The following is a 25,061-nucleotide window of genomic DNA, read 5'->3' as shown; positions in this document are numbered from 1 at the left end:
CGAGGAGGTTACTAACACAGAGGCAGACGAAGAGGAGGTCAGTACACTGCCAGCGTCTGACCTGAAGATTTCTTGCCGCACTATGGCGGTCGAGGTAGCTAAGCTGCTGGCACTTGATATTAAATCCTCACTAGAAGCCACTGTATCTGCAGCGCTTCAGCAAATCCAGAGGGAAGTTTCCCAGCACTCCACCCAGATTGCAGATTTGGATCAAAGGGTTAATATGGTAGAAGAAGAGCTGGAAAAAGCTCACGCTCAAGTTAGAGAAGCCCTGAGCACTAATAAAGCCCTCAAAGAGAAAGTAGAGGACTTAGAGAATCGCTCCAGAAGTAACCTGAGAATAGTGGGTCTCCCAGAGTTGATTCCCCCAATCCAGCTGTCATAAATATGTGCTATGGATCTGCCGCAAGCTTTAGGGCTTGAAGGGTCCTTTACAGTGGAAAGGGCGCACAGGATCGGGCCAGCAAGAGTATCGTATCCGGGTCTGGGCAAAAGCAGACCAAGACCCACTATAGTTAAGTACCTCAACTATGCAGCCAAAGAGGCAATATTAACAAAATACAGGCAGAGCTCGCAACCGCTACTGGTACGAGATGACAAAATACTTATCTTTGGCGACTATTCAGCCGAGGTCGCAAAGAGAAGAAGAGCCTTTTCACAAGTCTGTTCCGCACTGGTTCAAAAAAGAATCAAATTTGCTTTAATATATCCAGCGACGCTGAGGGTATTCCAATCAGATGGCTGCACAGAAACTTATCTCTCCCCAAACGAAGCCATGGATGCCTTGAACCTGGAAAAGTAACTCTCACCACATCATAGGAGCAACACTACAAGAGGTGGATTTGCGGGTAGAGGATTACGTGACAGGATGACAGAGAGACGCGGCCCGCACAGATCACCTACATCCTCAGACTCCTGAGCAATCTTGCAGGACTATTATGACGGTACTGAAGGGAAGTGTTGCAAAAGTTTGCTAACCCCCAAGCAAGTTATTACCTATATGTCAGCTGGTTTATGTGTGCTGGGAAAGGGTATGCAATGAGGGGGTTACAGTTACTACCTTGCAACTCAATAGCCGGGAAAATGTTATAAGGTTGTTCAAAGGAAAATAATAATAATTCTGATAAGAGAATTTAATCTTATGGGAGATGAACAGGACAGCTAGGATAAAAACAGAAAAGGAAAGTTGTTATTTTTTATAGATGAGCGATATGTATATGGTTATATACAGGGCCGGTGCAAGGTTTTTTGCCAACACAAGCAAATCTACATTTTGGATATATATACAGGGGCAAAATTGAATATATACAGAGGGGGGAAAATGGATATATATATACAGGGGGCAAAATGGAATATATACAGAGGGGGCAAATGGATATATATATATATATATATATATATATACAGGGAGCAAAATGGAATATATACAGAGGGGGCAAAATGGATATATATACAGGGGCCCCGTATATATATCCATTTTGCCCCCTCTGTATATATTCCATAATCATTTGTCCCCTGTGTATATATTCCATTTCTGCCCCCTCTGTATCTATTACATTTTTTTCATTTTTTGCTTAGTTTACTTATTGCCAGTGCCATATATTTTTGCCCCCGATGCCGGGCCCCTGTTAAGGATTTGCTGGTGCCTGCCATATGGTACCATGCTAGGTGCGGTGCTCCCCTGTGTGAGTTATGAAGCCAGGCAGCGGTGTGCACATTTAAAAAAATATATACCTCGCTCTGAGAGTGAGACTGCTCCGCTCCCGCCGTCTTGCTCTCGCTCGCAGCCTCCCACAATCCCGTCTTCCGGCATGCGAGATCACAGTAAGAAAGCAGTGCCGGGATGGGTGGAGGTGGGGCCAGGGGTGGTGGGACGGCGTAACTGTTCACAGAGGCTGGGCGGCCGGCGGCACAAATGATTTATTTTTAAAAAAAAGTTTCATTTTTCCGCCCCCCTTGTCTCTACGCCCTAAGTCTGCCTTATTATAGCACCGGGCCTGGTTATATAGGGCTGAGGGGATCCGGGGCAGCTTTAACAAGTTTGGAAAGTTGGGCAGGGGACAACAACTGCCACCAGGAATGTATGAAAAAAGAAGTCAATAATGAATGTATTATTGTTGGTGATGATCACTGGGGAAGTTACGTTAATGCTCCAAATTGATTGGGCTTTAGATGAGCTGCTGACCTGGGATAAGAGATCTACTAGTAGGGATGTGATCTTCATAACCTTTATAATTTTCTAGACATAACATGAAGGTTATCACCTGGAATGTAAAAGGCCTGCGTTCACAACACAAACGTCTAATGGTACTGAGACACCTTAGCAAATTAGGAGCAGATGTGGCCCTGTTACAGGAAACACATTTAGAAGAGGGCGATTTCTGGAGGCTCCAGAAATTATGGATGGGACAAGTATTGGAATCTCCTTCAAAGGGGAGAAAGGCAGGAGTGATTATTCTCTTGCATAAAAGCTTGAAATACACCTTGAAGTCAGTAACACCAGTGGAAGAGGGAAGATTGCTGAAGGTAGAGCTAGACTCACCAGTAGGTCCAATTGTTATATATAATTTATACTCACCCAACACGTCCCAGAGAGGGTTCTTTCAAAAGCTGGAATCCTCAATAATACAAGACGGAACATCTCCAATGGTTGTAGCGGGAGATTTTAATAGAGTACATAACACTTTAGAAGATAGACGCCAGCAGGGAACAAAATCCCAGTATAATCCACAAGGCAATCACACATTATCCCCCTTTTTTGTCCGTTTGGAGGCAACATCATCCAATAGAGAGAGAATACACACACTACTCATATGCGCAGAGATCCTGGTCAAGATTAGACTATTTGCTTATGTCCTCAGATTTAATCCTGAAAGGCCAGAGATCGGCCATTACAGATTTAGTTATTTCTGATCATACCCCAGTATGGGTGGATATCGCTGATACTATTCCAAGGGGTACGGATTTCATTTAGAGATTACCAACTCACCTTTTGTTGGATGAGGATTTTTCAGATAAACTGAGGGGATGGTGGTGGGAATATTCTCAGTATAATGTAGAACATATGCAAAACCCTAAATTATTCTGGGAAATGGCAAAGGTAGTTTTAAGGGGACACATTATAGCCTACACGATTGGGAAAAAAAAGGAAGTAAATGACAAATACGACAAGGCAGTAAAATCAGTACGTGAAGTCTATACCAATTACATAAATGATACATCGGAGTCATTTAAAGTAAAATGGGTAACCGCTAAACACACCTTTGATTATTATCAGGAGGGCAAAGCCAAGTGGACGGCAAACCGCAAACAGGCAGAATTATTTAAATATGGAAATAAAGCGGGCAAGATGCTGGCACATGTAACACGTCTTTACAATAGACAATCACAACTCTACCCATTGAAAGACGATTCTGGAACATTACAAACCCACCCGAAAAAAGTAATAGAAATACTAGGTAATTATTTTGCGGATTTATACACACAGGATCCTTTTGATAGAACCAGAGCAAGAGAACTGAGGCAAAGGGTCAAACTCCCACAGCTGTCACAGGATTCACTAAATGTCCTTAATGCTGACATCTCGGTGGAAGAGTTAAAATCTACAATAAAAACTCTGCAAAATGGGAAAGACCCAGGTCCTGATGGGTATCCGGCAGAATTCTATAAGACATTAGGAGAGGAATTGGCATCTCCGCTTATGTCGTTATACAAATCTATTTCACATGGGGGAAGGCTACCACCGTCAGGTAATATGGCTTACATCAAAGTTCTGCCAAAACAGGGTAAAGATTTAACATGTACCGAGTCTTTTCGACCCATCTCGCTCATTAATCAAGACATAAAACTGATGTCTAAAATATTGGCAAATAGATTGGCCAATTCCCTACCAGATTTGATAGGGACTCATCAGGTAGGATTCATAAAAGGAAGATCAGCAGTTACCAATATTAGGAAGGTGTTACTGGCTCAAGATTGCCAACACAGGATGGATAAGACGACTAATCCAGCACTCCTAGCAATTGATGCCGAAAAGGCATTTGACAATGTCAACTGGGAGTGGCTTGGCGAGGTGTTGGATACAGTAGGATTGAAAGGGCCTTATCGCTCTTATTTACAGGCACTCTATGAAACTCCACAAGCCAGAGTATATACCAGGACATTTATCAAATATCCTAAAACTAAAAAAGGGAACTAGGCAAGGGTGCCCGCTGTCCCCTTTACTTTTCGACATGGCACTGGAACCAATTGCACAATTATTCATACAATCGGACCTATATGAGAGGATAACAGTAGGTAAGACAGAGTTAAAACTAACATGTTTCGCGGATGACTTATTGATGTACGTTAAGACCCCGGAAATACATCTGAAACCAATTCTAATTCTAGACACCTTTAAGTATTATACGAAAGTAAATGTGACAAAAAGTCAGTTACTATTTTTGCGATCCCAAGGTCAAAATTACACTTTATGGCAGAGATAGAAGTACGAAAGGAATATATGACCTATCTGGGGATTAAGATAGGTAGAACCCCATTGTCGCTTTATGCCTTAAATTATCCCCCATTGATACGCAAAATTGAATCTGAACTCGAGAAATGGAAGGATTTACTACTGTCTTTATGTGGGAGAGCCCATCTTTTGAAAATGATAAGCTTTTCTAGATTGTTATATCCCCTACAAACAATCCCTCTGTTACTGAAACATATAGATATTATGCGCATTCAAAAAGCATTTGCCTCATTCCTTTGGAAAAAAAAGAGACCCCGCATAGCGCAATAAAAAACTATGTATGCTAAAATAGGAAGGGGGGTTACAGTTGCCAGACATACGATTGTATAATTTAGCAGCTTTATTAAGACATATCAAGGACTGGATATGGGGCACTTCATACTTTTCGGCGGGTAGGGTAGAACAAGAATTGACACAGCCCTGGGAACTAACGTCTTTGTTACATACTAGACTGAAAGATATATCTCCCCAAATCAAAGGATCTATGCTTCTTAGAGATACGATTATGGCCTGGAAGACAATAAGAAAAATAGATAGACTTCCAATATACTTATCGCCAAAAATGCCGCTATGGACTTTACCAGCTTATCCTTAGGGGAGACAAAATAAAATGTATAAGGAAAGGAAGAGGAAAGGGATTAATAGATTACAAGATTTGTTAGACACCCCAGGCCAAAGACTGTTGGGAGGATTTCAGAACTAAGTTGGGAGGATTTCAGAACTAAATATCAATTGACGACCTCACACTACCTACCCTTTCAACAGATAAAATCATATTGTAAGAAACAGTCGGCAACACTGGGAGACCCAGACAGGCTTACATGGTTTGAAGTCTTAGTGGGTAGAGACAAGTAGATGTAATCTTTATCTAACTTGTACCACAGGATTCAAAATATATCCTACATAAGTCTAGTCAAAGGAGCGTTTGTAAAATGGGAAAAAGAACTTAAAGACGATGATCTAGCCCGAAAGATGAGGGAAGGCCTGGAACATATAAGACAGGCAGTTAGTAGTGAACAATGGCGAGAAACACAGTTAAGACTTATGCACAAGGCCACATATGCATTTGATCTTTCCTATAAAGACGCGCCTGCTCATTACCTAAGACAATGCCCTAAATGCACTCTCCCAAAGGCAGGTCTTTTGCATGGTCTATGGGATTGTCCGAGTCTGAAATCATTATGGGAACAAACGATACATAATATACAAAAAATATGGAATATAAGAATTCTCTTCATTCCACAACAATGTATATTCCAATATATTCCAAGAAATCAAGATGACATTACCGGAGCGACAATAGCAGAGGGAGGTGTCCATGTGGCACTTATGGCAGTCAAAAAATGCATATTGAGACATTGGTTACTGCCATCATTCCCAACCTAGGAAGAAGTCACGGGTTTAATAAAACGGTATATAAAGTGGTATATATGGAAAGACTAGAAGTAGAAAAGAATAAAGTCAAGACAACACACAAATTCATTAAAAAAATGGAGGAAATGTATTGAAGCTGTTCTGTCAGAGGCAGAGATAAGCAAATTAATTTCCCCTTGGTACAAAATAAATGGTATTTGAAAGCCCAAATGAGAGAGAACCTAGGAAAATTAGAAGTCTGAAAATTCTTTACGGAACACGACATTCTTAGATAGTCATCTCTGGTCTGGCAATCTGGAGCATAGGGATAAGGGATAGTTGGGTTAGGGTGGGGGAAAAGGATGGGGGAAGGGGATGATTCTGAAATAAAAAGTAAAATGATATGTAAATGACATGTTATTCTATAAGGCATTATTTACAGTACTTTATTGACACTATGACTTATATATGTATTGTATTATATGCTTTCTTTGTTTCATTGCCTTAATAAAGAGAGTTTAAAAAAAAATTAAAATACCACATGACCTAACCCCTTGGGTGAACACCGCAAAAAAATAAAAATAAAAACGGAGTAAAAAAGCAATTTTTTGTTACCTTACATAACAAAAAGTGTAATAGCAAGCGATCAAAAAGTCATATGCACCCCAAAATAGTGGCAATCAAACCGTCATCTCATCCTTCAAAAATGACACCCTACCTCAGACAAGTTTACTTGCCTCACAAAAAGTGTAATATAGAGCAACCAAAAATCATATGTACCCTAAAATGGTATCAACAAAACTGCCACCTTATCCTGTAGTTTCCAAAATGGGGTCACTTTTTTGGAGTTTCTACTCTAGGGGTGCATCAGGGGTGCTTCAAATGGGACATGGTGTCAAAAAACCAGTCCAGCAAAATCTGTCTTCCAAAAACCATATGGCGTTCCTTTCCTTTTGCGCCCTGCCGTGTGCCCATATAGTAGTTTACAACCACACATGGGGTGTTTCTGTAAACTACAGAATGAGGGCAATAAATATAGAGTTTTGTTTGGCTGTTAACCCTTGCTTTGTTACTGGAAAAAATTGATTAAAATGGAAAATCTGCCATTAATTTTTGTGGAACACCTAAAGGGTTAACAAAGTTTGAGGGGTGTAGTTTCTAAAATGGGGTCACTTTTAGGTGGTTTCTATTATGTAAGCCTCATAAAGTGACTTCAGACCTATACTGGTCCTTAACCGCTCCAGGACTGCATAACGCACGGATGCGTCCTGGAGGCGGTCGATTCATTCCTCCTGGACGCATCCGTGCGTCATCTCGCGAGAGGCGAGATTTCCTGTGAACGCGCGCACACAGGCGCGCGCGTTCACAGGATCGGCCGGTAAGAGACTGGATCTACAGCCTGCCAGCGGCAATCGTTCGCTGGCAGGCTGTAGATTCGATTTTCTTTAACCCCTAACAGGTATATTAGACGCTGTTTTGATAACAGCATCAAATATACCTGCTACCTGGTCCTCTGGTGGTCCCTTTTACTTGGATCGACCACTAGAGGACACAGGTAGCTCTGTAAAGTAGCACCAACCACCACTACACTACACCCCCCCGTCACTTATTAACCCCTTATGAACCCCTGATCACCCCATATAGACTCCCTGATCACCCCCTGTCATTGATCACCCCCCTGTCATTGATCACCCCCCTGTAAGGCTCCATTCAGATGTCCGCATGTGTTTTACGGATCCACGCATCCATGGATCGGATCCGCAAAACACATACGGACGTCTGAATGGAGCCTTACCAGGGGGGTGATCAATGACAGGGGGGTGATCACCCCATATACACTCCCTGATCACCCCCTGTCATTGATCAGCCCCCTGTCATTGATCACCCCCCTGTAAGGCTCCATTCAGACGCCCGTATGTGTTTTACGGATCCACGCATCCATGGATCGGATCTGCAAAACACATACGGACATCTGAATGGAGCCTTACAGGAGGGTGATCAATGACAGGGGGGTGTTCACCCCATATACACTCCCTGATCATCCCCCTATAAGGCTCCATTCAGACGCCCGTATGTGTTTTACGGATCCACGTATCCATGGATCGGATCCGCAAAACACATACGGACGTCTGAATGGAGCCTTACAGGGGGGTGATCAGGGAGTCTATATGGGATGATCACCCCCCTGTAAGGCTCCATTCAGACGTCCGTATGTGTTTTACGGATCCACGCATCCATGGATCAGATCCGCAAAACACATACGGACGTCTGAATGGAGCCTTACAGGGGGGTGATCACCCCATATACACTCCCTGATCACCCCCCTGTCATTGATCACCCCCCTGTCATTGATCACCCCCCTGTAAGGCTCCATTCAGACGTCCGTATGTGTTTTACGGATCCACGCATCCATGGATCGGATCCGCAAAACACAGACGGACGTCTGAATGGAGCCTTACAGGGGGGTTATTACCCCATATACACTCCCTGATCACCCTCCTGTCATTGATCACCCCCCTGTAAGGCTCCATTCAGACGTCCGTATGTGTTTTGCGGATCCGATCCATGGATCCGAAAAACACATACGGACGTCTGAATGGAGCCTGACAGGGGGGTGATCACCCCATATACACTCCCTGATCACCCCCCTGTCATTAATCACCCCCCTGTAATTGATCACCCCCCTGTAAGGCTCCATTCAGACTTCCGTATGTGTTTTACGGATCCACGCATCCATGGATCGGATCCACAAAACACATACGGACGTCTGAATGGAGCCTTACAGGGGGGTGATCAATGACAGGGTGGTGATCACCCCATATAGATTCCCTGATCACCCCCCTGTCATTGATCACCCCCCTGTAAGGCTCCATTCAGACATTTTTTTGGCACAAGTTAGCGGAAATTGATATTTTTTTTTTTGTTTTGTTTTTTCTTACAAAATCTCATATTCCACTAGCTTGTGTCCAAAAAATTAAATCTCACATGAACTCACTATACCCCTCACGGAATCCAAATGCGTAAAAATTTTTTGACATTTATATTCCAGACTTCTTCTCACGCATTTGGGCCCCTAAATGCCAGGGCAGTATAAATACCCCACATGTGACCCCATTTTAGAAAGAAGACACCCCAAAGTATACCGTGAGGGGCATATTGAGTCCATGAAAGATTTCAATTTTTGTCCCAAGTTAGCGGAAAGGGAGACTTTGTGAGAAAAAACAAAAAAAAAATCAATTTACGCTAACTTGTGTCAAAAAAAAAATTCTATGAACTCGCCATGCCCCTCATTGAATACCTTGGGGCGTCTTCTTTCCAAAATGGGGTCACATGTTGGGTATTTATACTGCCCTGGCTTTTTAGGGGCCCTAAAGCGTGAGAAGAAGTCTGGGATCCAAATGTCTAAAAATGCCCTCCTAAAAGGAATTTGGGCCCCTTTGCGCATCTAGGCTGCAAAAAAGTGTCACACTTGTGGTATCGCCGTACTCAGGAGAAGTTGGGGAATGTGTTTTGGGGTGTCATTTTACATATACCCATGCTGGGTGAGATAAATATCTTGGTCAAATGCCAACTTTGTATAAAAAAATGGGAAAAGTTGTCTTTTGCCGAGATATTTCTCTCACCCAGCATGGGTATATGTAAAATGACACCCCAAAACACATTCCCCAACTTCTCCTGAGTACGGCGATACCAGATGTGTGACACTTTTTTGCAGCCTAGGTGGGCAAAGGGGCCCCATTCCAAAGAGCACCTTTCGGATTTCACAGGGCATATTTTACAGATTTTGATTTCAAACTACTTCTCACGTATTTGGGTCCCTAAAATGCCAGGGCAGTATAACTACCCCACAAGTGACCCCATTTTAGAAAGAAGACACCCCAAGGTATTCCGTGAGGGGCATGGCGAGTTCCTAGAATTTTTTATTTTTTGTCACAAGTTAGCGGAAAATGATGATTTTTTATTTTTTTTTCCTTACAAAGTCTCATATTCCACTAACTTGTGACAAAAAATAAAAACTTCCATGAACTCACTATGCCCATTACGAAATACTTTGGGGTGTCTTATTTCCAAAATGGGGTCACTTGTGGGGTAGTTATACTGCCCTGGCATTTTAGGGGCCCAAATGATTGCAAAGTAGTTTGAAATCAAAATCTGTAAAAAATGGCCGGTGAAATCCGAAAGGTGCACTTTGGAACGTGGGCCCCTTTGCCCACCTAGGCTGCAAAAAAGTGTCACACATGTGGCATCGCCGTACTCAGGAGAAGCTGGGAAATATGTTTTGGGGTGTCATTTTACATATACCCATGCTGGGTGAGAGAAATATCTTGGCAAAAGACAACTTTTCCTAATTTTTTTATACAAAGTTGGCATTTGACCAAAATATTTATTTCACCCAGCATGGGTATATGTAAAATGACACCCCAAAACACATTCCTCAACTTCTCCTGAGTACGGCGATACCACATGTGTGACACTTTTTTGCAGCCTAGGTGGGCAAAGGAGCCCACATTCCAAAGAGCACCTTTCGGATTTCACCGGCCATTTTTTACAGATTTTGATTTCAAACTACTTTGCACGCATTTGGGCCCCTAAAATGCCAGGGCAGTATAACTACCCCACAAGTGACCCCATTTTGGAAAGACGACACCCCAACGTATTTCATGATGGGCATAGTGAGTTCATGGAAGCTTTTATTTTTTGTCACAAGTTAGTGGAATATGAGACTTTGTAAGAAAAAAAAAAGAAAAAAAAATTCATCATTTTCCGCTAACTTGTGACAAAAAATAAAAAGTTCTATGAACTCCTTATGCCCATCAGCGAATACCTTAGGGTGTCTACTTTCTGAAATGGGGTTATTTGTGGGGTTTTTCTACTGTCTGGGCATTGTAGAACCTCAGGAAACATGACAGGTGCTCAGAAAGTCAGAGCTGCTTCAAAAAGCGGAAATTCACATTTTTGTACCATAGTTTGTAAACGCTATAACTTTTACCCAAACCATTTCTTTTTTTACCCAAACATTTTTTTTTATCAAAGACATGTAGAACAATAAAAATTTATATATGGATGTCGTTTTAAAAAAAAAAAAATTACAACTGAAAGTGAAAAATGTCATTTTTAAAAAAAAATTGTTAAATTTCGATTAATAACAAAAAAAGTTAAAATGTCAGCAGCAATGAAATACCACCAAATGAAAGCTCTATTAGTGAGAAGAAAAGGAGGTAAATTTCATTTGGGTGGTAAGTTGCATGACCGAGCAATAAACGGTGAAAGTAGTGTAGTGCAGAATTGTAAAAAGTGGTCTGGTCATTAAGGGTATTTAAGCTAGGGGGGCTAAAGTGAATAAAAAGTGGGTTTTGGAAATGTACTGAAAAATTTCAAGATTTGCTTCTAAACTTCTAAGCCTTCTAACGTCCCAAAAAATAAAATGTCATTTACAAAATTATCCGAACATGAAATAGATTATGGGGAATGTAAAGTAATAACTATTTTTTTTAGTTATTACTATCTATTATAATAGTAGAGAAATGGAAATTTGCATATTTGCTAATTTTTCAAAATTTTTGGTAAATTTAGTATTTACCACTTTAATGAAGTACAATATGTGACGATAAAACAATTTCAGAATGGCCTGGATAAGTAAAAGAGCTTTAAAGTTATTATCACATAAAGTGCCACATGTCAGATTTGCTAAAAATGGCCTGGGCAGAAAGGTGAAAAATGGCAGGGTCCTGAAAGGGTTCATTAAAAACAGATTCTGACACATTGTTTTCTTCTAATATGATCTTGTTAATTTTTTTTTGTGATTTTTAATCCGGCTACTTTCACACTAGTGTTTCTATTTTCCGGTATTAAGATCCGTTTTGTCCCCATTCATTGTCAATGAGGACAAAACATAACTGAACAGAACGTAAGGCTCCAAAATGCATTCCGTTCCGTTTGGTTGCGTATTCATACGGGGAGCAAACCGCAGCATGCTTCTTTTTTTTTTCCCGCCATGAGATGCAGAGCAAGACAGATCCGTCATGACCCACAATGCATGTCAATGGGTTCAATGGGTTTCTCTGACACTATCTGACACAATAGAAAACGGATCCGTCCTCCATTGACTTTCAATAGAGTTCATAACGGATCCGTCTTGGCTATGTTATAGATAATACAACCGGATCCGTTCATGACGGATGAAGATGGTTGTATTATCAGTAACAGAAGTGTTTTTGCTGAACCCTGCCAGATCCAGCAAAAACGCTAGTGTGAAAGTAGCCTAACATGTAGGCGTTTATGTGTATAGTCATCTTGTCTTAGCTACTCTGTGAACAGCAGTTTAGAGATTTCATTAGGCCCCTTTCACATGGGCAAGAATTCCGTGCGGGTGCAATGCGTGAGGTGAACGCATTGCACCCACACTGAATCCAGACCCATTCACTTCAATGGGACTGTTCAGATGAGCGTTGATTTTCACGCATCACTTGTGTGTTGCGTGAAAATCGCAGCATGTTCTATATTCAGCGTTTTTCACACAAAGCAGGCCACATAGAAATGAATGGGTCTGTGTCAAAATCGCAAGCATCTGGAAGCAAGTGCGGATGCGGTGCGATTTTCACGCATGGTTGCTAGGAGATGATGTAAGTAAATTGATAAAAGTCAATTTACTGTATTATTTTCCCTTATAACATGGTTATAAGAGAAAATAATAGCATTCTTAATACAGAATGCTTATTAAAATGTGGCTTTAGGGGTTACATTTTTTAAATAAATTAACTCACCTCATCCTGTTGTTCGCGCAGCCGGCATCATCTTCTTTCTTCTTCTTTCAGTACCTGCAAAAGGACCTTTCATGACGTAATCACGCTCACCACGTGGTGAGCGCGGTGACGTCAGTGCAGGTCCTGCTGAATGAAGATAGAAGATTACGTCATGAAAGGTCCTTTTGCAGGTCCTGAAAGAAGAAGAAAGAAGATGATGCTGGCTGCGAGAACAACAGGATAAGTTGAGTTAATTTTTTATTTATTTTTAACCCCTAAAGCCCCTATTATTTTCCCTTATAATAATAAAATATACAGAACACCTAACCCCTATTATTTTCCCTTAGAATAATAAAATATACAGAACACTTAACCCAAACCCAAACTTCAGTGAAGAAGTCTGGGTTCGGGTCTGGGTAAGTTTTTTATCACACGCGTGCAAAACACATTGCACCCGCGCAATAAAAACTTAACATCGGAACGCAATCGCAGTCAAAACTGACTGCAATTGCGTACCTACTCGCACGATTTTCCCTGATCGCAGACGCAACGCATCCGGACCTAATCCAGACACGCTCGTCTGCAATGGGCCTTACAGTAGCCACACAGACATAGGAAGCTAAAATTCCTAAAAAGGGTTCTGTGTGCATGATTTGTGATCTTGTGTAGAGGTCATTGTGAAGGGAGGGGGAGGAGGTGACCTGTAACCACCACCTATTGTAAATGGCTGTTCCTGTGTTGTCTACATATACAGTTAGGTCCATAAATATTGGGACACCGACACAATTCTAATATTTTTGGCTCTATACGACACCACAATGGATTTGAAATCAAACAAACAAGATGTGCTTTAACTGCAGACTGTCAGCTATAGTTTGAGGGTATTTACATCTAAATCAGGTGAATGGTGTAGGAATTACAACAGTTTGCATATGTGCCTCCCACTTGTTCAGGGACCAAAAGTAATGGGACAGAATAATAATCATAAATCAAACTGTCACTTTTTAATACTTGGTTGCAAATCCTTTGCAGTCAATTACAGCCTGAAGTCTGGAACGCATAGACATCACCAGACACTGGGTTTCATCCCCGATGATGCTCTGCCAGGCCTCTACTGCAACTGTCTTCAGTTCCTGCTTGTTCTTGGGGCATTTTCCCTTCAGTTCTGTCTTCAGCAAGTGAAATGCATGCTCAATCGGATTCAGGTCAGGTGATTGACTTGGCCATTGCATAACATTCCACTTCTTTCCCTTAAAAAACTCTTTGGTTGCTTTTGCAGTATGCTTTGGGTCATTGTCCATCTGCACTGTGAAGCGCCGTCCAATGAGTTCTGAAGCATTTGGCTGAATATGACCAGATAATATTGCCCGAAACACTTCAGAATTCATCCTGCTGCTTTTGTCAGCAGTCACTTCATCAATAAATACAAGAGAACCAGTTCTATTGGCAGCCATACATGCCCACGCCATGACACTACCACCACCATGCTTCACTGATGAGGTGGTATGCTTAGGATCATGAGCAGTTCCTTTCCTTCTCCATACTCTTCTCTTCCCATCACTCTGGTACAAGTTGATCTTGGTCACATCTGTCGATAGGATGTTGTTCCAGAACTGTGAAGGCTTTTTTAGATGTCGTTTGGCAAACTATAATCTGGCCTTCCTGTTTTTTAGGCTCACCAATATTCACTCTGGTGAAGTCTTCTTTTGATTGTTGACTTTGACACACATACACCTACCTCCTGGAGAGTGTTCTTGATCTGGCCAACTGTTGTGAAGAGTGTTTTCTTCACCAGGGAAAAAATTATTCGGTCATCCACCACAGTTGTTTTCCGTGGTCTTCCGTGTCTTTTGGTGTTGCTGAGCTCACCGGTGCATTCCTTCTTTTTAAGAATGTTCCAAACAGTTGTTTTGGCCATGCCTAATGTTTTTGCTATCTCTCTGATGGGTTTGTTGTGTTTTTTCAGCCTAATGATGGTTGCTTCACTGATAGTGACAACTCTTTGGATCTCATCTTGAGAGTTGACAGCAACAGATTCCAAATGCAAATAGCACACTTGAAATGAACTCTGGACCTTTTATCTGCTCACTGTAATTGGGATAATGAGGGAATAACGCACACCTGGCCATGGAACAGCTGAGAAGCCAATTATCCCATTACTTTTGGTCCCTGAACAAGTGGGAGGCACATATGCAAACTGTTGTAATTCCTACACCATTCACCTGATTTAGATGTAAATACCCTCAAATTAAAGCTGACAGTCTGCAGTTAAAGCACATCTTGTTTGTTTAATCTCAAATCCATTGTGGTGGTGTATAGAGCCAAAAATGTTAGAAGTGTGTCGATATCCCAATATTTATGGACCTGACTGTAGTTGTTATCTTTAATTGTAATCCTGCTTGTAATTATAATGACATGACTGCTGAGAAGTGATGGCTACAGAAGAGGAGGTGTTAGCTTATTGTGAGACACAGCAGCCAAAACAAAAAAAACAAAACAAAAAAAACGTTGTTTCGCCAGTAACACCGGAAGAAGCCAGGTGTTACTGGCGAAACGACGTCGGGAGGAGGCGGCTGAGGGTTCCACACGCATCCTTGGATAGTTATTTGCTCATCCTTTCCATACATAGGTCTGTTTATGCCTAACTTAGGATTTTTATGTCTGATGGCTTCTATTGTCTTATTGGCCTGCTTGTGTGTGGCTTCTCGCTGCAATCTATATACCCTTGTGTGTTGACCCCTCAGCCTCCTCTAGGGTTGTTTTTTCCTCACTGAACGTTTCCCCCTTCCTTGCTGCCGTTTTTATAAAGTATATTTTTATACATGTTAAATAAATGTGTGTTAAATAAAGACTCTTTCATGTTTACATATACATGTGTTTGGTGCTAATTTTTGGTGTGTTTAACATATATGTAATGGTGTATACGTTAAATGAAGGCCATACTGTGAAGCGCATAAAATAAAATAAATATAAACATAATAAAATAAGAATTATTCTGCATGTACAAACCGGATTCCAAAAAAGTTGGGACACTAAACAAATTGTGAATAAAAACTGAATGCAATGATGTGGAGATGGCAAATGTCAATATTTTATTTGCAATAGAACGTAGATGACAGATCAAACGTTTAATCCGAGTAAATGTATCATTTTAAAGGAAAAATACGTTGATTCAAATTTTCACGGTGTCAACAAATCCCCAAAAAGTTGGGACAAGTAGCAATAAGAGGCTGGAAAAAGTAAATTTGAGCATAACGAAGAGCTGGAAGACCAATTAACACTAATTAGGTCAATTGGCAACATGATTGGGTATAAAAAGAGCTTCTCAGAGTGGCAGTGTCTCTCAGAAGCCAAGATGGGTAGAGGATCACCAATTCCCACAATGTTGCGCAGAAAGATAGTGGAGCAATATCAGAAAGGTGTTACCCAGCGAAAAATTGCAAAGACTTTGCATCTATCATCATCAACTGTGCATAACATCATCCGAAGATTCAGAGAATCTGGAACAATCTCTGTGCGTAAGGGTCAAAGCCGTAAAACCATACTGGATGCCAGTGATCTCCGGGCCCTTAAACGACACTGCACCACAAACAGGAATGCTACTGTAAAGGAAATCACAGAATGGGCTCAGGAATACTTCCAGAAACCATTGTCAGGGAACACAATCCACCGTGCCATCCACCGTTGCCAGCTGAAACTCTACAGTGCAAAGAAGAAGCCATTTCTAAGCAAGATCCACAAGCTCAGGTGTTTTCACTGGGCCAGGGATCATTTAAAATGGAGTGTGGCAAAATGGAAGACTGTTCTGTGGTCAGACGAGTCACGATTCAAAGTTCTTTTTAGAAATCTGGGACAACATGTCATCCGGACCAAAGAGGACATGGACAACCCAAGTTGTTATCAGCGCTCAGTTCAGAAGCCTGCATCTCTGATGGTATGGGGTTGCATGAGTGCGTGTGGCATGGGCAGCTTTCATGTCTGGAAAGGCACCATCAATGCAGAAAAATATATTCAGGTTCTAGAACAACATATGCTCCCATCCAGACGTCATCTCTTTCAGGGAAGACCCTGCATTTTTCAACAAGATAATGCCAGACCACATTCTGCATCAATCACAACATCATGGCTGCGTAGGAGAAGGATCTGGGTACTGAAATGGCCAGTCTGCAGTCCAGATCTTTCACCTATAGAGAACATTTGGCGCATCATAAAGAGGAAGGTGCAACAAAGAAGGCCCAAGACGATTGAACAGTTAGAGGCCTGTATTAGACAAGAATGGGAAAGCATTCCTATTTCTAAACTTGAGAAACTGGTCTCCTCAGTCCCCAGACGTCTGTTGAGTGTTGTAAGAAGAAGGGGAGATGCCACACAGTGGTGAAAATGGCCTTGTCCCAACTTTTTGAGGATTTGTTGACACCATGAAATTCTTATTCAACATATTTTCCCCTTAAAATTGTACATTTTCTCAGTTTAAACTTTTGTTCCGTGATTTATGTTCTATTCTGAATAAAATATTAGAAGTTGGCACCTCCACATCATTGCATTCAGTTTTTATTCACGATTTGTATAGTGTCCCAACTTTTTTGGAATCCAGTTTGTATATCTATAATAGATTCTTTCTCATTCAGACAATTATTATTTTATTATTACATAGAATTCCCTAGAATCCAGACAAAAATATAATAATGTTTGTAAGTTTTGCTCATACAAATTGAACTTTTCGGTCTGGACAGACCTTCCTCATCTATATGAGTCTATATAAAAAAAATAAAAAAAATGAGAAGATAAAAATGGTTCGTAGAAACAAATCTCAGAAAAAATATAGAAAATGTATAATATATTTTCTGCATTTAAAAAAAAAAAAAATCTGGAATTTTATGCAATAATAAAATTCTTGTCTAAATGAGATAAAATTTGAGTGCCATGGTATAATACTTGTGATATTGTGGCTCTTCACCTACCGCTTGCACCATATGGAGTGCAAGTGTCAACCTATCTATAATTGATGTAATTGAAATGACTACTTATTGTAAACACATTCATATAATGAGTTATCTATATCCATTCTTTACTCTGTAGGGTTTTCATAGAGAGTTATACGAGGTAAATTTTAGAATAAAAGCAACCAACTGTTCCAAGCCTGACTATTCCATTTTGGGAGATGAATGTCACATCCAAGTGTCTGTAAGTGAACCTGCAGATTTTCATACATTGACATACGTAAATGCTTTCATAAGAATACGTCTACCCTTCAAAATGTGGCTTACAACTAACGGGCAGAAAATGATGTTGTGATGGATTAGCCAAATATTTGCGTTTAAAAGGTTCTATTTCTGGTAATAAAGTGAGTCTGTCACATCTTTTCACCAATATAACTAACAGCAAACCCATTCCAGACATAGCTGTGTGTATTTGGATCTTTACTCCATGTCCAGGAAAAGCACATTCATTCTGCTGAAAAACACCTCCCAGGTGCCCAAAGCAAAGCAAAGTCTGCCCAGCTGGCACTTGGGAGCTGCTTTTCAGCAGAACAAAAGTGCTTTTCCTGGACATGGAATAAAGAGACAAAGGGGGTAATTTATTAAACAGAAATACGACTAAATTTCGCCCCGCCTGTGTCAGGTCTATAAAAGTGGGCATGAGGTTGGTCCTTTGCACCGCAATCTGCAACTTCGCCCTGCTCGTGTCAGGGCATGATGTGGGCGGGGAAGAGGACGGACCGGCAGACTGGTCTCATTAACCATTTTCAAAGCCTGTTTTAGGCCTCTTTCACACGGGCGAGTTTTCCGTGCGGGTGTGATGCGTGAGGTGAACCCATTGCACCCGCACTGAATCCGGACCCATTCATTTCTATGGGGCTGTGCACATGAGCGGTCATTTTCATGCATCACTTGTGCGTTGTGTGAAAATTGCATCATGCTCTATATTGTGCGTTTTTCACGCAACGCAGGCCCCATAGAAGTGAATGGGGCTGAGTGAAAATCGCAAGCATCCGCAAGCAAGTGCGGATGCGATGCGATTTTCTCGCATGGTTGCTAGGAGATGATCGGGATGGGGACCTGATCATTATTATTTTCCCTTATAACATGGTTATAAAGGAAAATAATAGCATTCTTAATACAGAATGCTTAGTAAAATAGGGATGGGGGGGTTAAAAAAATGAAAAAAATTATTTAACTCACCTCATCCACTTGTTCGCGCAGCTCGGCTTCTCTTCTGTCTTCTTCTTTGTTGACCTGGGAGGAAAAGGACCTTTGGTGACGTCACTGCGCTCATCAGATGGTCCATCACCATGGTGATGGTCCATGTGTTTGAGCGCAGTGACATCACCAAAGGTCCTTTTCCTCCCAGGTCATCAAAGAAGAAGATAGAAGAGAAGCCGAGCTGCGCAAACAAGCGGTTGAGGTGAGTAAAATATTTTATTTTTATTTTTTTAACCCCTCAATCCCTATTTTATTAAGCCTTCTGTATTAAGAATTCTATTATTTTCCCTTCTAACCATGTTATAATTTAATTTAAAGGGGTTGTCCGCTTTTTACTATTGATGCCCATCAATATCAGATCGGGGGGGGGGGGGTCCAATTCCCGTCAGTCCTGACGATCAGCTGTTTAAAGAGGAGGCAGTTTCTTCTCTTCAAACAGCTGATTGGCGGGGGTGCCAGGAGTTGGACCCCTGCCGATCAGATAAATAGTAAAAAGTGGACAACCCCTTTAAATGAATAAAATACAGGTTTTACTGAATCTTTTCCCATAAAACTATACTATATATCAGTCTGTTTCACTCCTCCTGCTCTATAACCTGCTGCCTGCAGATTTCTTTGCATTTTCATGGTGACAGATTCCCTTTAACTATATTTATTGCAGACATCATTTAAAATATGACATTTTGTAATTTTCTCTTTGCAAGCTAGAATAAGTTGGATACCACTTTCCCATCATCTGCCAGTTTTCTTGGATGATGGGAATGGTGTATCTTTCTCAAATATACTCCTGGCACTGTAGAAATAAAGTTATAATAATCTTTTTCATAATAACTGCTACTTCCTTAATACTTCCTACTTTCTGCTTAATTATAGCCTAGCCTGCATTGTAGAACTCAGATAAACGTTACAGATAAGACAGTCAGTGTTCATTCAGGACTTCAGTGTGGGCCAATAATGCTGGCGGTAAGCACATTATTTATTTTTATTTTTCTTCAACATTGTTTTCAGTACTAAAATCCCATATTTATACTGATTTTGTGTCAGATTAATAGCATAAGCCTACATTTCCCACCATTGACAAGCTTACATAACACTTCATTGATTTCTAAACCATTGTCTTTTTGTCAAATCTGCAGTAGACTGTATTGCAAATATGCACAGGGATTATTCGTTTTAGGTGTATGCTGCTTATTGTTCATGTAAAAAAAACATAGAAAACATATAGGCCCTGATTTTTCATAAAGTTGCAAAATGGGCTTTTTTGTGACTTTTCGGGGCTCATTTGCGCAAACATTTTGCATTTTTACACCTCTCACTCCAGTTTTGAAATATGGTTGAAAAAGTGGGTGTGGTTAGAGATGTTAATTTATTTAATGCACTTATATAGCGCTACTATATTCCGCAGCGCTTTACAGACATTAGCATCCAACTTTTCCCAATGAGACTCACAATCTAAGGTCCCTATCTGTATGTCTTTGGAGTGTGGGAGGAAACCCACGCAAACACAGGGAGAACATACAAACTCTATGCGGATGTTGCCCTTGGTCAGATTCAAACCGAGGACCCCAGCACTGCAAGGCACCAGTGCTAACCACTAAGCCACCGTGCTGCCCATAATTAAAAAGCCCATGTTAATGAGCTTCAGTCTAGATTTATCACTGAGACCTTTTTAAAAATTTGCAAAAAAAAGTCATAATCTCACTCCAGTAGGAGGGTGGAGTAGGAAAAATGGAGTAGATTTTCTAGACAAAACAGTTTTTCTAGACAAAACGGTTTAACGGGGCTGTATCATCTTGGACAATGGGAGCATATTGCTAGGATATGCCCCAAATGTCTGATAGGTGCACATCTATCCTTAGAAAAGAGACAACAAAGTGCATGAGGGTGCACCACGCATGCGCAGCCGCCCTCCATTCATTTCTATGGGACTGCCGAAAATAGCCGCAGAGTGCTTGGCTAGGTCTGTAAGACCCATAGAAGTGAATGGAGTGGTGGCCACGCTTGCGCAGGGCTCTTCCCTTTCTTTTCAATGGGCCTTCTGAAAATAGCCAAGCACACAGCTCAGCTATTTTTGGCAGTCCCATAGAAATGAATGTAGGGCGGCTGCTGATGCGTGGTGTGTCCTCCTGCATTTTGCTGGCTTCTTTTTAAGGATAGGTGGGCAACTATCAGACATTGGGGGGGAACTTTCTAGCAATATGCCCCCAATGTCCAAGATGATACAACCCTTTTAAGAATGAGACAAATGTATGTGGCATAATGTACCCCACCAAAGACTCAAAAAATAATGAAATTAAAGGGTATGTACACCTTCGAAGGCAATTTTTGGCTACAAATCATATTTTCAATTGGCCTTTATTAAAAATATTGAGCCATTCTGTCACAAAGGGTTAACTGTTTTTCTAACTGTGTGACTGGTACTTTCCCTTTGTGCCAGTAATCTAATAAACCTTATCTCTAAATTACTAAGAGTTCATAAACACTTATTTAAGCCACACTATTATCAGGAAGATAACAAGTGTGCTATAATGAGTGTTTATAAGGTCAGAGAGCAGAGATAAGGAGTCTGTCTGCTCCCCACCTGACGCAAAAGACAGAAAATCCACAGGCTGCTCCTACAGCATCTCAGCTATGTACAGAAAAAACAGGAAAAAATGATTTTTAGCTCAAAATAAGTACAATGCAATATTTTAAAAAATATCCCCCAAAGGTGTACATTACATTACATGCCTTTAAATATTCCTCTCATAGAGCTAATGAGGCTCTGTTCAGCAGACAAGAGGTACCACTGACTTGGAGATTGCCAGGTTCTATAGATGCTCCAAAGCCTGTAACACAGATTTTGAATACAGGTCCCTATTTTCTAAACCTAATGATGGCAAAAACAGGTTGTCTAGACTTGCACCAGATTTATCACAGGGGCTCGGGCTGGATAAGAAATCTGGTGCAGGTTAGACACTTTTCTTTCTTATACCAGATAATGGTTGGGTTAGGGCTCATGCACATGACCGTATGTATTTTGCTGGCCCCCTAATAGAACAGTACTATCCTTGTCCGTAATGTGGACAATAATAGGACATGTTATTTATTTTGCGGAACGGACATATGGATATGGAATGCACACGGAGCAACTTCCATTTTTTTGTGGACCCATTGAAAGGAATGGCTCTGCATATGGACCTGTAAAAAAAACAGAATGGAAATGGAAGAAAAATACCTTTTTGTGCATGAGCCCTTACTTTGAGCCACATTTTAACTCCAGAATTGGGGCACAGTTTTGGAATAAAATGAAGCATTTTGGGCCCTCCACTTTCCCTTGTCGAGCATGATGGAAAAAAGTGCAAAAACACTAGGGGGGGGGGGGGAATATCCAACTGGTGTAAAGTAAAACTGGCTTAGTTGCCCATAGCAACCAATCAGATTTCACCTTTCATTTTTGACAGCTCCTTTTGGAAAATGAAAGGTAGATTCTAATTGGTTGCTATGGGCAACTAAGCCAGTTCTGCATTACACTAGTTTGATAAATGTCCCCCAAGGTGCACAAAATTGCTCCACTTTCTAGACAGATTTTGGCACAGATTAGTAAATCTGGGTCAGTATTTTAATTATCAACTAGAAAAATAAGAAGACAGAAAACACACCTTTCCTGTAACAATTCCTGAAAATACAGTAATGGAAAAGATATAGCTTTAGTAATCAATCTCATTATACACAGATTATCTGAGTAGTAACTTAAAGGGGGTTTCCAGTTTGCATTAACATCCTTTAAAATAGTTATGTATGAAGGTACCTATAATTTTGTAATGTATTTCTTTTACTGTTGGGTAGGAGGAACTGGGTGTTAGAGATGGTGCAGGAGCTAAGGCAGAAAAAAAGAGACGTGCATTATGGGTTTGGTTGGATACAGCAACAGGAAGTGCTACAAACAGGATGGAAACATACCGTAGTGTACACTCACCTAAAGAATTATTAGGAACACCTGTTCTATTTTTCATTAATGCGATTATCTAGTCAACCAATCGCATGGCAGTTGCTTCAATGCATGTAGGGTTGTGGTCCTGGTCAAGACAATCTCCTGAACTCCAAACTGAATGTCAGAATGGGAAAGAAAGGTGATTTAAGCAATTTTGAGCGTGGCATGGTTGTTGGTGCCAGACAGGCCGGTCTGAGTCTTTCACAATCTGCTCAGTTACTGGGATTTTCACGCACAACCATTTCTAGGGTTTACAAAGAATGGTGTGAAAATGGAAAAACATCCAGTATGCGGCAGTCCTGTGGGCGAAAATGCCTTGTTGATGCTAGAGGTCAGAGGAGAATGGGCCGACTGTTTCATGCTGATAGAAGAGCAAGGTTGACTGAAATAACCACTCGTTACAACCGAGGTATGCAGCAAAGCATTTGTGAAGCCACAACACGCACAACCTTGAGGCGGATGGGCTACAACAGCAGAAGACCCCACAGGGTACCACTCATCTCCACTACAAATAGGAAAAAGAGGCTACAATTTGCACGAGCTCACCAAAATTGGACTGTTGAAGACTGGAAAAATATTGCCTGATCTGATGAGTCTCGATTTCTGTTGAGACATTCAAATGGTAGAGTCCGAATTTGGCGTAAACAGAATGAGAACATGTATCCATCATGCCTTGTTACCACTGTGCAGGATGGTGGTGGTGGTGTAATGGTGTGGGGGATGTTTTCTGGGCACACTTTAGGCCCCTTAGTGCCAATTGGCCATCGTTTAAATGCCACGGGCTACCTGAGCATTGTTTCTGACCATGTCCATCCCTTCATGACCACCATGTACCCATCCTCTGATGGCTACTTCCAGCAGGATAATTCTCCATGTCACAAAGCTCGAATCATTTTAAATTGGTTTCTTGAACATGACAATGAGTTCACTGTACTAAAATGGTCCCCACAGTCACCAGATCTCAACCCAATAGAGCATCTTTGGGATGTGGTGGAAGGGGAGCTTCGTGCCCTGGATGTGCATCCCTCAAATCTCCATCAACTGCAAGATGCTATCCTATCAATATGGGCCAACATTTCTAAAGAATGCTATCAGCACCTTGTTGAATCAATGCCACGTAGAATTAAGGCAGTTCTGAAGGCAAAAGAGGGTCTAACACTGTATTAGTATGGTGTTCCTAATAATTCTTTAGGTGAGTATATGCTATATTTAGCTATCGGATCCCTTCTACTGGGAATATTTGCTATTTAAATTGTTTCTTTCTGTCTTCACCATGTGTTATCAGTATGGTCTGCAGTTTCTATAGAATGTTATACTCACACGAGGCCCTGAAAAGGTTCCACTGACCCATAGGCCAGTGCAGAGGTTTCCCAGGTTTTTAACAGATATGCTCATGTAGTTGCTTACCTCATGTACATCTTCCCAATGTTTTCTTTTCACTTTAGACTCTCCTGACCTATTTTCACCATCTAAAACATACACTCACCTAAAGAATTTTTAGGAACACCATACTAATACGGTGTTGGACCCCCTTTTGACTTCAGAACTGCCTTAATTCTACGTGGCATTGATTCAACAAGGTGCTGATAGCATTCTTTAGAAATGTAGGCCCATATTGATAGGATAGCATCTTGCAGTTGATGGAGATTTGAGGGATGCACATCCAGGGCACGAAGCTCCCGTTCCACCACATCCCAAAAGATGCTCTATTGGGTTGAGATATGGACTGTGGGGGCCATTTTAGTACAGTGAACTCATTGTCATGTTCAAGAAACCAATTTGAAATGATTCGAGCTTTGTGACATGGTGCATTATCCTGCTGGAGGATAGGTACATGGTGGTCATGAAGGGATGGACATGGTCAGAAACAATGCTCAGGTAGCCCGTGGAATTTAAACGATGGCCAATTGGCACTAAGGGGCCTAAAGTGTGCCCAGAAAACATCCCCCACACCATTACACCACCAGCCTGCACAGTGGTAACAAGGCATGATGAATACATGTTCTCATTCTGTTTACGCCAAATTCGGACTCTACCATTTGAATGTCTCAACAGAAATCGAGACTCATCAGGCAGCATTTTTCCAGTCTTCAACAGTCCAATTTTGGTAAACTCGTGCAAATTGTAGCCTCTTTTTCCTATTTGTAGTGGAGATGACTGGTACCCTGTGGGGTCTTCTGCTGTTGTAGCCCATCCGCCTCAAGGTTGTGCGTGTTGTGGCTTCACAAATGCTTTGCTGCATACCTTGGTTGTAACGAGTGGTTATTTCAGTCAAC

General features: G+C 41.2%; 1 protein-coding gene across 1 annotated transcript in view; it reads left to right on the top strand.

Moving 5' to 3' along the window:
- LOC122936091 (T-kininogen 1-like) overlaps positions 1-25,061 on the top strand; it is a 120,507-nt gene that overhangs the window by 69,457 nt on the left and 25,989 nt on the right. Inside the window, exons 8-9 of the mRNA XM_044292105.1 lie at positions 17,689-17,793; positions 19,686-19,775. Of these exons, the coding sequence (XP_044148040.1) occupies positions 17,689-17,793; positions 19,686-19,775 (195 nt within the window). The remainder of the gene's footprint in view (positions 1-17,688; positions 17,794-19,685; positions 19,776-25,061) is intronic.

Source organism: Bufo gargarizans, chromosome 4 (genome assembly GCF_014858855.1).
Source record: "Bufo gargarizans isolate SCDJY-AF-19 chromosome 4, ASM1485885v1, whole genome shotgun sequence".
In the NCBI taxonomy this organism is placed as follows: domain Eukaryota; kingdom Metazoa; phylum Chordata; class Amphibia; order Anura; family Bufonidae; genus Bufo; species Bufo gargarizans.
This window is presented reverse-complemented; position numbering and strand designations above follow the sequence as displayed.